The sequence below is a fragment of the Anolis sagrei genome, chromosome 2, assembly GCF_037176765.1.
Source record: "Anolis sagrei isolate rAnoSag1 chromosome 2, rAnoSag1.mat, whole genome shotgun sequence".
Taxonomy (NCBI): Eukaryota; Metazoa; Chordata; class Lepidosauria; order Squamata; family Dactyloidae; genus Anolis; species Anolis sagrei.
Genome location: NC_090022.1, coordinates 138,792,032 through 138,809,808, shown reverse-complemented (window position 1 = coordinate 138,809,808; position 17,777 = coordinate 138,792,032). Strand labels below are relative to the sequence as shown.

At 41.1% G+C, this 17,777-nt stretch overlaps 2 protein-coding genes across 2 annotated transcripts; one reads left to right on the top strand and one right to left on the bottom strand.

Annotated features, from left to right (window-relative positions):
* Window positions 1–472: 472 nt before the first annotated feature.
* SPRYD4 (SPRY domain containing 4) lies at window positions 473–5,080 on the bottom strand. Its single transcript, XM_060764072.2, has 2 exons — window positions 4,964–5,080; window positions 473–2,150 (listed from the first exon to the last, which is right to left on the bottom strand). The coding sequence occupies exons 1-2, from the start codon at window positions 5,052–5,054 to the stop codon at window positions 1,603–1,605; spliced, it is 639 nt and encodes a 212-aa protein (XP_060620055.2). The 5' UTR covers window positions 5,055–5,080; the 3' UTR covers window positions 473–1,602.
* A 2,328-nt stretch (window positions 5,081–7,408) lies between these two features.
* LOC132765529 (aquaporin AQPAe.a-like) lies at window positions 7,409–14,602 on the top strand. The gene is made up of 6 exons (XM_067464821.1): window positions 7,409–7,423; window positions 9,154–9,230; window positions 10,387–10,762; window positions 11,588–11,752; window positions 12,995–13,075; window positions 13,590–14,602. Exons 1-6 carry the CDS (start codon window positions 7,409–7,411, stop codon window positions 13,791–13,793), a joined length of 918 nt encoding a protein of 305 aa, XP_067320922.1. The 3' UTR covers window positions 13,794–14,602.
* The last annotated feature ends 3,175 nt before the right edge of the window (window positions 14,603–17,777 follow it).

The window sequence follows — 17,777 nt, the reverse complement described above, 5'->3', positions numbered from 1 at the left end:
TATCTGAGCCAATGGTAACAAACATAATTACATAATTAAAGAAGTTGATGTGAAAAATATCATAGTGCCAGGAAGTGGCTACAGAACAACATTAAGCATATACAAACATTTAGGAAGTGATCAGGCCTAGCATATTTACTCAAAAATACACACTAGAATAGAGAAAATGAGAATATATTTTTAATCAGAGACGACGTCACTGCCAGGCAGCAGTGTCATTTTCTTTGAGCTTTTCTGTTAAGAAGGAACAATATTGCTGCTAAAAGAACATGCAGTTTGCCACTCAAACCTTGAAGCTGCATAATATTTCATAGATGCTGTATAATCAAACTAATGTCATTGCAGACTTCATAAGCTTCTTAAATCTAAGTCTCAAGTGGTACAGTACTTTTATGTTAAAGAAATGATGTATGCTTTAGGAAAAGACACTGGTCACACCAAGCAACCTAGGGCATCACCAGTTGACAATACATTGTGTGAGACAACTTCATTTTTATTTATATTTTTCATGCATGAGGTGCTCTTCAAAATAGCTCCCCTTTCTTGATTATTTTCCATAAAATGAATCCTCTATCTAGAGAACTTGACAATGTAGTACATTTCAGAGATGTCCCAGTCTTCATCACTCCCAAACTTGGGGGAAAAAACAGGATATAAATGAGTATAATAAGAAAACATGAATAGTTTAATTGTGGGTAATTGTATCCTTCATCTGCCTGTCTTATTTCCTTCCCATCACCTAGGCTTACACAGTTGTAGATCTAAACTGGCTGTTTTATATTAAATAGTTGACAGATTCCGGTAAAGGCAACCCTGGATATTATGGAATGCAGGAATTTTGGTTAGTGTAATGAAGTAATTCCTATGAAACTAGTGTTTAGAAGTGTAAGAGTTTCTCAATGGCAGTAAATGCCTTTAACCAGATCAGCAGAGGGCAGCAGTGCCTATGCATTGTACCGAGAAGCCTACTGACAGTGGGCGTTTCTTATTTTCCAACTCCAAAGCTTAAGCAGATTCCTGCAATGGAGATTAGGAGTCTTTTCAATTAATTAAAAGACATGAATACAGCATGAGTGTATCAGATGTTCTTGGACTACCAGTTCCTTGATTAGTAGGTATGCTGGCTAGGGCTCATGAGGGATGAAGCTTAACTACATCTGGAAGGTGAGAAGTTTCCCGTCCTGAGATAATGGCAACACATTTTGAGGCGAATCATATACAAAAATAGTTGTCAAGAAAGAAACTTGTTATTTTAGACCTGTCTTCTGAAGCACTTTTTGTGTACAACCAACCTCAAATTACTTTTGAGTTCAAATGGACCTGCCCCCACCCCACACACAGAAAGTTTAAATGTACCCTCTTGCTGAGTTCCATTACTTATTTTTTTAATGCTATATATACAGGGATACGTTTCAATCTGGTATCTAGAGGTCTGCTCTTTTTCTCTGGGAAAAACAAGTTGGACAGTTTAAAATTCTATTTCCTTATCAGGCAAGGATATTGTCAAAGGGAAATGTCTTCCATTGTTATGTTGCAATCTGAACGGTCCAGTCTCTCAGGCAGATAATCCTCTGAAAATCCATCATTGTTCTTTAGAGGTTTTTAGTTGCTCTTGAGCTTCTCAGGTACATCAAGGCCTGAATGAGTTAAGAGTTCACCATCCCAGAGGGCAAAAGCAGGCACCACGGGGCCTTTGAATTCAGCATACATGCTGTGGATAAACACAAATTTGCTAATATCGATCAAGCTCAATTTCTTGCCTTCATAGTCCAAAAGCAGACCCACTTTCTCTGGCTTGCCAATGTTGCTGATGGGAGTGGTCTCGTTGGCAAACATGGCATTCCAGTGCCGGTCTGCATAAGCAAAGACCCAGGAGCTCTCATCCATGCCAATGCAAACTTCTCGGGAAATGTCCACATCGGCCACCCCAATGCGGAACTGCTGTGACAATTTAACAGTCACTTCCCAGTAATGGCAGCCACTGGACACAATGGCGTTGCCCAGGATTACAGCCCAGTCCTTGAAGCGTTCAGGGTTCAGAGGAACTTTAGTGGGGTCAATCCCCAACATGCGGTAAATGACGCCAGTGTCCTTTTTACACAAATCCAAGGTACTGTGGGCGGTCTTCTCATCTAGTTTGAAATTGATCTCTACAATTAAAACAAAATGGGGACACTGAAGTTTTTCCTTTTTTCAGAAAAGAAAGACAAAATTCAAGAGAACAATTTTCTTTTGTAATTGCCACTCTATCTGAATTCTGCTGATCTACTAAGAGAGACCCGCTGTGTTTGTTTTTGAGGACTCAAATGCAACTTACTGAAAGTAAAATGGACGTCTTGCATTAAAGAGTATAGTTCAAGGGCTGGGAAATCTGACAACGCAGTTTTTTGGCCTTCAGTTTGCAAGAGCCCCGACCAAGACACCCCTTTGTAAGAGGCAATGGCCCCTGAAAATCAAAGTCCCCAAAACAGCAGGAGGACCAAAGTTTCAATGGGTATATTGCCCAATTATGTAACAACATCTTGGTGGTAGGTTAAATATGCAGGTATTGGTCTAAGGATTAAAATATACATCAGTGCAGGATGGGCACCACTATACACTCATCTTCATGAATCCAATTTTGATGTCAGAAAAATGCAGAAATAGTAAATAGTGTAACAAAACTGGTAACATAACAACAAGCTTGTAGAAATTAATTTGTAATGCACCCATTTAAAGCTTTGTTTGGAAGCATTCTTACTATTGGCAGTAATACAATGAAATACTAGCTTAATACAATGAAAAACACTGGATGAATAAAGAAAGGTAAAAATGCTGACATGCTGATGCCAACATTTGTCACTAGTTTTTTTTACACAGATACACTAGGCCCAAATATTATATTACACTGAATTTAAATACTTTAATAATAATGCTACCTTTAAGCAACTTAATTGGAAGCATGTTCCACTGAAATCTAGGATATTTATGTGTGAGCATAATCAAAACCAGGACCCAATTTCCAAGTATACTTCAAACTTGTATATACATTTACAGTTTTAAAACTATTTCCATATCCTAGAAACAGTCAATCAAGTGGCTCTGCCAAAGGCTAATTAAAAGCTATTTTAAAATTATTATTATTTGAAACACAACAAGATGAGTCTACAGCAGACACTCTGCTGGCTGTTGAATTGGATCACACGTCGGATTATTATTATTATACCTCGCTTTATCTCCACAAAGGGGACTCAAAGTGGCTTGTCATAACAGCATTAGTATACAATTAAAATATACAATATGCAACATATAAAACAGAATTAATTACAAACAGCGCTAAAAAAATCATAGTTAAAAACCCATCAAAACATATTCAAAAGTTAAAAACATCAAAAGGTAGCAACAATAACCACCAGCTGTCATTCACTGAAGCAAACAGAAATTGTTAAAGCAGAGACTTTAGTTTCTGGTGTACAACTGGAAAGATTCAATTGTTAGTCCCAACTTTTGTGTGATCCTTCAAGTCACCTTTTGATTTATGATGGCCCCAAGAAAGCAGAATAAATCCAGTTAGCTGGATTAGTGTAAATGCACTGTCTATCAGACTACAGTGAATTCATCTGTTCTACATGAATGCATTTGACACCACTTTAACTTCCATTGCTCTTGTAAAGCAATATAGTTTTCCAAGATCTTAAGCCTTCTCTAGCAAAGAATGATGGTACCTCACTAAGCCAGAACTCCCACGACTGACCGTGCAGTTTTATACTTTAACTGCTTTACAGAGTTACAATTTTGATGCAACTGCTTTCTCTTAGGTTTTGGAAAGTGCTACTTTACAAAATTCATACTAAGTGCATTAATTCTACAGTGTAGATGCACCCACCTCTTGTACTATGATTTCACTTTAACTGCCATGGCATAATCATATGGAAAGCTGGGATTAGCAATTTAGTGAGGAACATTTAAAAGTCTTCGTCCAAGAACTCTTGGGCCTATACTACAAATTTATTAATTTATTTTATTGAGGCGAGGTTAGCCTGCCTTTCCCCACTTAAGGGCTCAAGGTTGCCAACAGCATTATAAAATACAACAATACAGACATTAAAATAGTACATATTAAAACCAAATATTTGACAGTGCTGATAAACATAAAACTTGAATATTAAAAAGAAACTATAACATCCTAAAATCAAGGGTACCTAGGAGCCATCCAAGTGCCCTCACCTGTTTAACTCAGAAAACCCAGTAGGCGGAAAGCTTTCTTTGAAAAGACTTTTTTGGAACTGAGTAGGGTTCTGAAATCCCACAGGCTGTTTCCTTGGCATTTAAAGTGGAACAATAGCACGAATACTATACACTATTATGTAGTATTGGGCCCTACATCTGTGCTCAAATCAAGTAAAGGCAGAGGAAAGAGGTTACCTTTCCCCACAGAATGCTTCCATTACATGAAAAGGGGGTAACAGTGCCGTAGGGCAGGGCTCTAAATCAATGGGACTTAATAAGCCTTAATAAGCCTAAGTACCATTCTTTCCGTGGGTCTTTCCTTGCTGGAATAACTAGACCTTGCAAAGCCAAAGAGGAAATGTTATCATTGATCAGAACTCCGATATCTTGCAAGCAATGTGGCTGGAAAGCGGGATTTTTCTTATTTCGGATACCGAGAAACCGTGGCCTATGAGGCCCCTTCCACACAGATAAATAAAATCCCACATTTTCTGCTTCGAACTGGAATATATAGCAGTGTGAACTCAGATAATTCCGTTCAAAGCAGACATTGTGGGTTTTTCTGCCTTGATATTCTGGATTATATGGCTGTGTGGAAAGGCCCTGAGTTTCCTGCCTGCCTCGTACTTAGCAGAACTACAGGCGCCATCATTAAGCAAAGCCATATCCAGGCTAGGCTAGGAAAGGTCGCGGAAAGGGGGAGCAACGCATGCGACTGTTTTAACAGTACTCGTCGTATTCCGAAGGATCCTACCCCTCCGGGCCGCTTCGCTTAGGCCTCCTCGTCCCACGCCGCGCAAGCTCCAGCCACACTGCCTCACGCCTCGCAGGATGGGCGCCGCCATCTTGAATCAGCGTTCTTGCGTCACGTGAGCAGAGTCCACCCAAAAGTCGCCGCGGCCGCCATCTTGGAAAAGGGCGCAGGCGCTCTGGGGCGGGCTCACCTTCCGCCATCTTGGGCTCAGGAGGTCGAGAGAGAGAGTTTCGTGGGCGCTGCAGCTGCTTCTTCTGCGAGGCCGCCATCTTAGCAGTGTTTGGAAAACCCTCGCCTTGGGGAGAGCTTGAAGTCAAACCATCGTCTTTAGGTCCCTTTGTGGATTTAACGCAGTTTGACACCACTTTAACTGCCATGGCTCAGTGCTATGCAATCCTGAGATCTGTAGTTTTACAAGGTCTTTAGCCTTCCCTGCCAAAGACTGGCAATGCCTCATAAAACTACAATCCCCAGGAACCCATAGCATTGAGCCATGGCTGTTTAAAGTGGTGTCAGATCGCAGTAGTTCAATAGTGTAGATGTGCCATCCAGCTTATCTTGAATGCTGAGATAATCTTGACTTGTTGGATTTCTGCTTGCATTTGGACACCTGGAAGACCCAGAAGATATTGTTCATCTCTAGGATGAATCCAGTGGCACAGCAATTAAACCGCTGAGCTGCTGAACTTGCTGACTGAAAGGTTGGCGATTTGAATCTAGGGAGCAGGGTGAGCTCCTACTGTTACCTCAGCAGATCTAGTAGTTCAAAAACATGTAGATTAATAGGTGGTAAATGCCTTGGCAGGAAGGTAAGGGCATTCCATGCAGTCATGCCGGCCACATGACCTTGGAGGTGTCTATGGACAATGCTGGCTCTTCAGCTTAGAAATGGAGATGAGCACCACCCGCCAGAATCGAACACAACTAGACTTAATGTCAGGGGAAACCTTTACATATTCAAGGGTAGCCACAATAAATACAACAAAATGCATATATTAAAACACATTGCTATAAAATACATGGTACAAGGATTAAAATACAATAGTAATCGGATTTACATTTGAAATTCATGGTTTAAAATTGACTTTCTTGGCAACCAAAGTGCTTGAAATATGTCAATCAAGCTTTCAAAGCTTTACAAACTTCATCAAAGCTTCACGTCCCTTAAGATCAAGGCTGCCTGAGTTTTGTGCAAAGCTAATTCCCCCTTTGTATTTCTCAAGAAGTCTGTCCCAGAGCTTTCACTTGATATTTGAAACACGTATAATTTCATGACACAGCCAGAAATTTGTATTGGTTTTTTTTTTTTTTTACAATCTGAGGCATAATATTCATAGTTTCTTCAACATTAGTTGCTCTTGCTTCTTTTTCCTTTTCCCATATTTTGCTTCAAAATGGCTTCTCCAGTTGTTGGCGCTAAAGGAGTCCGCTGGGCATGAATTAGGTGTGATAATTACATATAACTGCTATAGGTTTTGGGGAGGTGTCTTTTGTTGTCATCTTCTCATGACAGGATTGTTCTAGCTATTTGCAGCAAACCAGAAAGGAGAGACAAACAGAAAGAGAGCAAGCATTTGCAGGGAGAGGTCAGCGTGAGGCTTCGCTTTTGCTGACCCAGATGCTGATCTCACAAAAATCAGAAATAGGAGCTCTATGAAGCTTTCAACACATGACAGCTAATGGATCCAGCCTCCAAAAGTCCTCTAGTTTCTGATGTAACCAAACCACTGTTCAAACCCAATTCCTCACTTGTAAAAAAAAACCACAGTTTTTGGGAATGTTAAACATTCCTATCTATTTGCTGAATATACCAGACATAAAGACTTTAGAGACGACCCTGCTTCAATCCCGCTTTCTATTGTCTATGTAAATTCTTTGAAGTTTTGATTGCAAATTAATTCCATCTTCAAACAAAGGTAACTGTGGCAACTCTGTTCAGATCAGGTCCTGGGCTTAGTTCAAAGGAGCCTGTTGCCTTGACATCCTTGGTGTTAGTACTTATCTCCATGCACATAATGGTTTCAAAGCATTTATATAAGATGATGATCCCAAAGATATCCTCTTCTCCCCAGGTACTCTTAACTGGAAGGACCAAGAATAATAATACAGAAGCGTAGTTAACTCAACCCAGCAGAAACTGTGATTATTAAGTTGGTGGCACAGATTATAAAGAATGGTCTACTGTGATGACTAGGGATACTTCATGAACCCTGGCCTCCAATGTTGCATCTGAGAATTGGACTGTTAAAATATTTCCCTCCCCTTCATCTTCCTCTGGACTACACCTGCTTCATCTTTAAAAGGGTCCAGTTTATAACTGGTGATGCAGGAGGATGAGGTAAGGCAGAAAGTGGGTGAAAAATACAGTCCTGTAAACCACTAGATGACAGCCACAACAGCCATACCTCTTCTCCCTCTCTGATCAGAGTTTGCAAGACAGTCACCATGGGCATCAGGGAGGTAAGGACATCCATCCCTCTTTAACTCCTAGATGTAGTCAAATATCCTGCTTCTTCCCCATTTTCCTTCCTATCCTTCTGTAATTCTTGCCATTGCTCACACTATGTAACAAAATTTGGAAGATATTTCGTTCCGGGTTTGAAAGTGTTATTTCCTGTTTAATTGTACAGTATTTACTTTGAAAGTAGTTGTTATACTCCAGAAACTTCATTTTTTGTGGCTGCCACAAACTAGGTTGAAACTCAGTGAGATATTCTTTGACAAACTATAGCAAAATGTGCTGCAGGGGAAAGGGACACCCAGCTAGCCAGCCAGATCAGCCAAAATAACCCTGGTGATCAATGGGGTGACAAGTTTCAGCCAGATCGCCCTCACATCCTGCTGCTGGACGTCCCACATAAAACAAAGTTTTTGCGGTTTAATAAACTTTTCCCATGTTTTTATGATAGAACCAATTAGGAGATGACATTTATAACCCAGGAACAAAAAATGTGATACATAGTATTATTTTAGGTAATTGTTCATCGATTTTTTCCAATATTTTGCTAATCTAATCAGTGTTTTATAGTCCCTTCCTATTATCATTTAAATATTTTATTTCTATCTTGCTGGCCAGAATTTAATCCCTGAAGACATTTAACTTTCAAATGGCAATCTCTGTTTTATTTTAAAATCAAGTTTACACTCACTAAGAAATAAGGTGTTTATTTTTTACTTTCCTTTGTTCCTATATTTCAAGAGGCAAGCAACTAATTGTTCATTACAACCACTAACAAGAAAAAAGAAATTGCTGACACTTTAAAGATGGAGGATTTTTGAGTTAAAGTATTAACTGCGCTGAGATGTTCAGCATCAGGAATTAAACATTTTGAATGTCTGACAGATAGTGTTTCCAGAAGGCAGGTGTAGAGTTCTTCCTTTTGTATATATAGGTATTTTAATATAGGTACTTTTAAAAGCTAGTCTCAAAATGGCTTCCCCATTGATTGGCTCTAAAGGTGTCCACTGGGCATTAATTAAATGTGACAAGTACATATGACTCCAGAGGCGTCCCTAGGTTATTTTCAACGGTAAGCAAACAGTATTTTGCCTCCCCCCCCCCCCCCCAATGAATTACTGATATATATTTTCTGTTCATCGTGGGAGTTCTGTGTGCCATATTTGGTTCAATTCCATCATTGGTGGAGTTCAGAATGCTTTTTGATTGTAGGTGAACTATACATCCCAGTAACTACAACTCGAATATGTCAAGGTCTATTTTCCCCCAAGAGCGCCTCAAGAGCACCCCTGGGCAAAATCAACTATATTGCAAATGCTTACTTTGCATAATGGGTTGAGCCGCCCCTGTATGACTCCTATAGGTTATGAGGAGGTGGATTTTGTTGGCACTTTTCATTAACAGGATTGTTCTGGCTCTTTGCAGAAAACCAGCAAACCTGACCAAAGAAAAAAGAGACAAACAGGTTTTACTTTGCTGAGCCAGATGCTGACTTGAAAAAAAAAATCAGAAGTGGGGGCTCTTGGGAGCTTTAAACGCATGATATCTAATTAATGGAGCCTCAAACAATTCCTGTCGGTTTTGAGGTAGTCTAACTACTACCCAAACCCAATTCCTCCCAATTAGTTCAGTACTCAAATACACATTTCTAGCTATAGAAAGAAGAAAATAGAGCAGTAATTCCTTGCATCTGAAAGCTAAGACACACTTTCTTTTCTTTTCTTTTTTTTAGTATTTGTTTATTTCAATTTATACAACAAAGAAGAAAAAACGGAAAACAGAAGAAGGGGAAAGGGGAGAGGAGTTATTGTTAGTAGATTAAGCCATGACAAATATTAAATACTAGCTTGGGTACCTGACAATGCCCAGGTTATTTGAAAAAGGCATTGTTTGTTTTGGGGGTGTTAGATAATATCATTTAGTTAATTAGTAGCACTATTTATTAGAAAAAAGCAAGTTTTTGATTTGGTTTTTTTAATGTTCCCATTAGAAAATGCATAAGGATGTAGGTGAACTACAATTCCCAAAACCATAGGTCCATTCTCCCCAAACCAGACCTGTATATACTGTATTGCAACTGTGTGCCAAGTTTGGTCCAGATCCAATGTTGGCTGAGTTCAGTGCTCTCTGGATGCTGGTGAGCTACAACTCCCCCAAACCCCAGCAGTATGTTCAGTTAGTTATGGAGCTTCCTGGTCCATTGTCAGTGGGGGTCACAGTTTTTCTGGATACATGTGAACTAGAACTTCCAGATTCCCTGGGCAATCACCTCTAAACTCTGCCTGTATTCACAGCTGGGCATGTTGGGTCTGTGTTCCACGTTTGGTCCAGATCCATTATTGAGGGGGTTCAGAGTTCTCTGGATGCAGGGTGAACTACAACTCCCACACAGGTGGGTCATTCCTTCCCCAACCTATCCAATATGTTCTGTTGGCCATCAGGGTCCCGTGTGCCACATGTGTTCCATATCCACTTTTGGGGGCTTCGGAATGCTCTCTGGGGCAATCTCTGCCTAATTTGGGAGCACAGGAGAAACAGTTATTCTTCCCTAGGTTACTTACTTACTTACACCATTAAGCTGTATCTCTGGCTTTGGAGAGGGATTGCCTGGTGACTGCTGGAACAGCACTTTGGTTTTCTCGATGTTCAATGACAGGCTGAGCTTCTCATATGCTTCTGTGAAGGTGTTTAGAGTGACTTGTAGATCTTCTGAATGTGCACAGACGACATTGTCATCAGCATACTGGAGTTTTATAACAGATGTTGTTGTTATAGGTTATGGACTGGTAAAATCTATACAGTGAACCTTCTGCACAACAAAATCCACACTACCTGTGATTTTATGTTAAACTCTAGAGACACAACATTCAAGGACTGATCTACTGTCTCACCTTAACTGAAAGGATTGATTGTTATAGTGGCATATTCCATCAAATGGTCCTTTGTGCCAATTTCCATGAGTAAGATTACTTTTTCTCCTCCAGGTGCTGCGAAGCCGTAAGTTTTGGGGCTGCCTCTTGGCAGAGGCCTCTGGCACCCTTATCTTTGTCTGGGTGGTGCTGGGTGCCTCCTGCCCAGCTGGTCCGACAGAGGAGCTCCCTTCCCCACTCCAGCCAGCCCTAGCTGCAGGGATGGTAGCTGTCAGCTTGGCTCACTGCTTTGGAGAGATCAGTGGTGCTCAAGTCAACCCAGCCCTCACCATGGCCTTCCTGTGCACCCGCAAACTAGACGTTTTGCACGCGGTAAGCTATATCACTGCTCAGTGTTTGGGTGGCATCATAGCATCTGGAATTTTCTATCTTATGCTGCCCACCACAACCATTGGACATTTGATCACAAAGGTGAGTTGACAACCTTCTTAGTCTGTCTTCCTTTTTCCCTCCTTCTCTTTATGGTCTCCCACACCCATCATTAGATAACCAAGGAAATGAAAGTTTACTCTGTCTTCCTTAGCCAACAATAAGGCTAAACATATTTCATTACATGGATCAGCCATAGTGTATGACACATGTGTCAAACGCAAGGTCCATGGTCCAAATCTGGCCCGCCATGTTATTTTATGTGGCCCTCCAGATGCTGGGCTACAACTCATCGTATTCCTCATCGTTAAACATAATGATTTGTGCTGATGGGAGTTGTGATACAATGCAAGATGGATAGATGTTACCCTTGAAGTGACTGGCTTGACTTTGAAGGAGCTGGGGATGGCCACAGCTGACAGAGAACTCTGGCGTGGTCTGGTCCACGAGGTCATGAAGAGTCAGAAGCGACTGAATGAATAAACAACAACAACAACAATTTTTGTATCTGTTTGCTGTAAATATCATAATGTAAAGTAGGCTTAGACTTGGACAAAACTGGTACTAAGATTGGAGAAAACCTCAGAGCCACAAGTGTTATTAGAGTTGTAAACTATTTGTGAACTATCTTGAAATGGGGCCAAATTAATATCTAAAGAAGTACCCCCTGAAACTACCAGCTCTTGCCTGACCTTGGGGGCTAAGCAGGGTTAGCCTTTGTTAGTACTTGGAAAGAAGATTCCAGAAATACAGAGTGCCTTTAGAGATGTATGTAAAAAGTCACTAGGTGCTAATATGTTTCTTTTACAGTGCACATGCTCTGTTCTTCCTCCTTTCCCTTTTCTCTCTTGTTTATCACTCATTCAGGTCAACAGTGAGGGAAATGCTGGGCAGGCTTTAGGAATGGAGGTTTTTTCCACCTTCCAGCTGGCTCTTACTATCTTTGCTGTGGAAGACCATCGGAGGCATGAAACAGGCGAGCCGGGGATCCTGGCCATTGGCTTCTCCGTGGTGGCAGGAGCTCTCGCTGCAGTAAGAGCCCTCAGAGCTAAGCAAGATGTTCCTTTAGTGGGGGTGGGGGAGAGAGAGACATGATATTGTCCCCCTCCAAAGTCAAATCCATTTTGGGAGAGGACCTGGGGGACACATTCCATTAATGCAGTGGTTCCCAACATTTTTTGAGTCGTGACTCCATTTTATAGAAGCAAAGTGACCCACAACCCAATAAATTAAAAATAGTCCACCTTGTGGCTCATTTTCGAGGAAAAGGCGGAATATAAATGAAGGTGATGACCACCCTTCTCTCCTATCAGAAAAAAAATGAGAAAGGCTCAAAAGCAGCATCTGGCTCATGGATGCCAGGTTCCCATTCCCATCCTCGCTTGAAGGTATTGGCTAGAAAATGTATTTCAACTGAATGGCAGTCATGCCCCGCAGCAGCATTCTAGGCAAAATACTTGGCTCATGTAACTCCAAGATATCCACACCATACAACGAAAGACTGTTTTGGACATGTTTCACTTATTATATGGTAGTGTAGACTCATATAGTGCGATTCAATGCAGTTAAACTGCATTATATGGCAGCATAGATGCCTCAATTTTCACAGACACATATACTTTTGTTGTCTTTGTAAATCTTGCGGGATTGCCAGATCATTGTCTTGATTTTACTGTTTACCAGGTATTATTGACCATCAAATGTAATCAAATTCAGATTCTAAGAATCTATGAAACAGTGAGATATCATTGAATCTTTTATATGCAAAAATTATATACCTGCATACAGCATATGGAGCAAACCCTTTCTAAGCTCAGGCTCAAGCAAAGGAAAAATTATATACCTGCATACAGCATTGTATGTACTCACTAAGTCACAATTAACACTGACAAACCATGGACTGTGCACACATAATAATTTAATAAGGAAATATATGTCTGATTGAAGGGGGATTCTGTTTGCAGAATCTGGGCTTTTGTTGCTACTGTTAAAACACACACACACATTCTATACATACTGCATTATACTTAAACGATTATTTGCAAATTGACTGAATACAAAAATATAGGAATGTGTTATTTTGAAATCTCATTCTCTCTCACACCAGTACCTATTTGATCTGGGGTGCTTCATAAATGACAAATGATAATGATAAACACCAATGATAATGATAAAAAGAAGCAGGATTTTTTAAAAAAAGATAAAGTCAGTTCATGGAACAAAGAAGACCATTGATATGCCATAATTGATTGTGCTAATGTGATGCTTTTATAGGGCGCTTTCTCTGGGGGCAGTATGAACCCAGCCCGATCATTGGGACCCGCAGTAGTCACCGGAATCTGGAAGCATCACTGGGTAAGCAGATGGAAACACTATCCTCCATCTGGCATCATGTATTTGGATAGTTTTCCCTTCTCCGAATTTGATAATTGAGGAACTGGGCATGCTTACATATTGTGACTGTTGTGAATATAGTTCACTTTAAGATGTGATTGCAACCAGTACCTCCTTTGGGTTCTCTATCTTTGTGTTACCAGCTGGAATCACTGAGGGCCCTGCTTTGAACTGGATTATCCGAGTCCACACTCAGATAATGTGGGATTTTCTGCCTTGATATTCTGGGATATAGGGCTGTGTGGAAGGGCCCTGAGTCCCACCTAAGGCATTGTTTGCCCGTCTCTCTTGATCCCCCATCTAAGTAGTTCAACTGCAAGGTGGTAAAACTGTCAATCTCAATGATTTTTGTGCACTCTTCTCTCCCTCTCACTCTTTCCCTGGAAGATGACTTATTGCTTCTAAGCCAACTTTGTGCTCTTTGTGCTTTATCTCTGTCTCTCACTCAGCTGCTCCCTTTCTACTTCTTTTCCAGGTGTACTGGCTTGGACCCACAATGGGTGCAATCCTTGCTGGAGTATCCTATGAGTTCTTCTTGGCTAACAGTGCTTCACGAGAGAAGCTAGTTGCTTGTCTGACCTGCCGTGACATTGAAATTGTGGAAACAGCCAGTATGTCTCGTTCATCGCTCTCTGCGTCTGCCAAGCCACCTTGCAAGGAAGAACTTGGCTCTGAGTAGGACACAGTAGCATCAATGACTACCACTCATCTTCTTACTGCCTATCTGTCACCTTATTAGCATTTCCTTCCCATGTCACCCATTTTTATCGTACATGTATATGACTGGTTGGGCCCTGGCACTGAGGTGGTTCTGAAATGTGAAGCCCTTTAGGTGACACTACATGTAGAAGTAGCAGCAGAGTGGAAACTGGAAGGGGTTTCTGTACATTTATTGGTTATGTAGAAAGAGGGAATTCCAGCAGGTAACAAGCTAAAATTCTGGATTTTATATGGCAGTGTAGATCCAGCCTTAGTTCCATCAGCTGTACACATATTGTCTTTTGCCTCTCACAGCAAATGTCTGAGGCAAAATATTTTCAGTCATCCTTGCAGCACAAGAAAACAGGATTTCTCTCATCCTACTTAAAGAACATGGAGGGATAACACTGGGGGAAGCCTAGAAGCCAGGATTTCTGGGCTCTTTTTATCCCTGGATTGAAACGGGGAACTAAGAAATAGGGGGATTTCTGGCTTGTGTCTCAAGACTGACGTGATGATGAAGACTGACATGATGAAGAAGAAGTTGAAGAACTTGAAATTAGGCCTCTGGAATTTCCTTTCATACTCTGACACTGTTTTATCAAAATCCCCTTGGCATGTCCGTTCCCCTTCACCTTGTTCCCTCTCCCCTCTGTAGCATTGATCAGAGAACATCCCCAAAAGTCTTACAGCACCCCTTTGTTCTCTCTTCCACATGGGTGGAGTTCAACAACAGGCATAAGTCAACCCCTGCAGTAATCCTGATGCACAATAAAATGGGACACTGCATCAGAGTGTGTTTGGTGTGGTGTATATATATTGATTCCCTCTCCATGTCCCTCAAACAAGCTGAGCCCGGTAAAATGCTGAGTTCAGCAAGTCCCATTGTCCTCATCTCTTTCAGGCCTGGCAGTTTTTGCCCATCCTGCCCAATTACCGAATGGGCTGGTAAATCCTCTGGAGCCCAGAGAAATTTGGAGCCTCTTGAACAGCTCTGACTAAACCTCTGCTCCAAATTGCTGTGGTGACAAATATCCTAGAGGCCTTGTTCTGAGCATGTGTGTGTGTGTATCTTTAGTTTTATCTTCATTCCTTTTGTTGGGCCATTAACCTTTGATAACAGGCCTGGTTCGTGCCATGACCGCAAGACTGACCCTTCCATTGGGGAGACTGAGGCATCTACTGCTAGAAGCAGCCTGCTCCATACACAGAGCGATCCACAATGGGAGTTGTATACCAGGAATGACAAATAAGTGCTCTATTAGTGGAAAACCAATTCTTCATCATCATCATCATATAAACATAGGCTATTACTTGTGGCTGGGTATGACTGTCTTCCAAGGGTAGAGTCTTGGCGGTGGGTCCGTAAATCAGTATAGAGACCATTTCAATGGATGAAGCAGGTTGTAGTATGATGACTGTAGGCCTTGAGGGGACAGTAAAGCAATCCATCAAAACAGCATCACTAGATTATTTGCAAAGTCTTCTTTCATGTTTTCATTCTACAATGATGGTGGTCATTGGGATTGGAAGCTAGGGAGTCATATCTTCCAACTATCCTGATTGAACAGGTATATAATAATTACCAGTAATTCTTTTTCAACAGCTTTGAAAATGTCCCAGTCCCTCTCCCCTCCTTCTACTTTCTTCTTTCATCCTGAGCTTCCTCTGCTACAAATGGAGTTCAAAATTCAAATAAACTCAGAAGATGGGAGAAGAGAGGAGGAGGCAATCTTGCTCTTCTTGGCAGGCTACTTTTTTGTTCTTTCTTTCAAGGTTTTCCTAATCTCAGTACATACATTACCAGGTTTCCTAAATATTAATTTTGCACATTCTTCTCTATTAAAAACAAACCACACTCTTCTGACCACACTCAGATCTTGCTCGGCCACACGGTTCAACATTAATGTGTGAAATGTTGGACCATATGAGGAGTATGACAAGTGTCTGCAGAGGTGTAGAGAGATGTTATGTGATTTCACCTCCACTAAAATTGCAGGTTTGAGACCCGGAATGCCAAACTTCCAAAGGACCAGATAAGACACAGGTGGACCAAAGGCAGAATCAGGGGCTTTATTCTCAATGGCCAGTGAGATCAGCGAAGAGAGCACTCCAAATAACTGACATATCTCAATGCACACATACAGAAATATTTCTAAGACCTTGACAGCAATTTGAAACAAAGGACTTCTGCTGCCCTGAATGTCAATTGGTCCAAATTGTGGCAGGCTAGGATCTGGTTGGCTGAGATGCACTGTCTGTCGTTGCTGCCAATTGATTGGGGGGAAATTTAGTAAAATATTATTGGTATATTTGAATGCTCTTGTCTGTTTCTGGGTTCCCCTAGGAACAAGATGCACTCATAAAGGAATGCAATTGATCAAGAGTTAATGGACCTTGATGTCCCAGTTTCAGCATTAAACAATGGGTGCCACCCAAACAGACAAAGAGTAGTTCAGGGTTTTGGCTGATACAATGAGGATCTCACAGAGGGGGCTCGATACACTATAGGTGAGGAAACATTTCCAGGATAAACACAACATTTAGAAACCCCTTGTGGCTCTTCTGAGAAATCAATTGAGTGTTCCCTGAGTCTTGTGAAGGGATTTTGATAATTATGAGATTAAATCCTGAGGTCTGAGGTGTGATAGGGTAACATTCCAGGGAAACTCATAAAAAGGACAAATTGAAAAGGCAATGCGAGCCTGCTGTATGTCCAAATGAAGCCGTGTTTCATAATTAATAATTTTAGTGTCTTAATTTTCAATAACGGGGACAAAATTGAGAGATTGCTCCAAATAAGAATTCTAGCCAGTTTAAATTATCCTTCTGTCCCCAGATTTCTAGCTTTGCAATAACTTAAAACTTAATCTAAGCATTCGGCAATACAGCGTAGGCAGGAAAAGAGAAGACACAATAACAAGGGAACAAAAGCATAGCACATGTAAGAAGAGCTCTAACCGTGAATTCTTTTCAGTGCCTCACTCAGCAGAAATTTAGGGCCTGAAGGAAAACTTCACATAAGTCTTCTTTGAGGGGAATCAATACCGTAATTTTGCCATTCCTCATACTATACCCTTAGCCTCTTGTGGAAGTGCCGATAAACCAACAGCTCTTTCCCCCGCCATCATTTTAGGCAGTAAATTTTATCAGGGAATTTGCAGGAAACATTGAATATATTTGCCCATAAAATAGTGTACATTATAATTAGGCACATCAAGTATTTCGGATAACTCATGGCTCTGATTTTGGCAAATGAGTGCAAATAATATTTGGATGATGCTGGCTAGGACTACTAGCTGCTGCAGTTTGAAATATTTTGTACAAGTCACATCTCCAGTTTGTTTAATGCTGGCAGCCATCACAGACCATGCCATCAGTTTTGGAATGAGCATTTGAGTGCCCCCACATAATGGTGTGCCAAAGCTGCTCTACTGAGTGTACTTTGTATTCCTGTGTGCATCTATGTATGGCATGGAGAAGCATGCTTTGCATTCTACCAACGAAGTAAGGCTTCTGTTCTATCCTGCATGATGTAGTGGTTTGAATATTGGACCAGGCTCTGGCAAACAGGGTTTGAATTCACACTTAAACCCTCTAGGACAGTGGTTCTCAACCTGTGGGTCCCCAGATGTTTTGATCTTCAACTCCCAGAAATCCTAACAGCTGGTAAACTAGTTGGGATTTCTGGGAGTTGTAGGCCAAAACAGCTGGGGACCCACAGGTTAAGAAACACTGCTCTAGGCCCTCTGGAGAAGGCAAAGGCAAGCCTCTTCTGAATAAATATTGCCAACAAAACCCCATGATAGGATTGATCTGAGACAAACTATGCACAATTAAAGCAGTAGAAGCATCAAGAATTTACAGATCTAGGACCTCTTCACACGGGGCTAAAATTGGCGGCATGCACCGGATTAGCCATCTAATGATACCAGCAGGGCTCCAAAGGTGAAGTAGGGTGAAG

Bases quoted from the DNA above. Each gene is read 5' to 3' on its own strand.
- SPRYD4 (XM_060764072.2), bottom strand. From the start codon at position 5,054: ATGGCGGCGCCCATCCTGCGAGGCGTGAGGCAGTGTGGCTGGAGCTTG. The intron at 2,151-4,963 runs GTAGGATCCTTC...TTTTAATTGTAG, and splicing joins AAGCGAAGCGGCCCGGAGGG to AGATCAATTTCAAACTAGAT.
- LOC132765529 (XM_067464821.1), top strand. The intron at 11,753-12,994 runs GTAAGAGCCCTC...ATGCTTTTATAG, and splicing joins TGGCAGGAGCTCTCGCTGCA to GGCGCTTTCTCTGGGGGCAG. The intron at 13,076-13,589 runs GTAAGCAGATGG...CTTCTTTTCCAG, and splicing joins GAATCTGGAAGCATCACTGG to GTGTACTGGCTTGGACCCAC.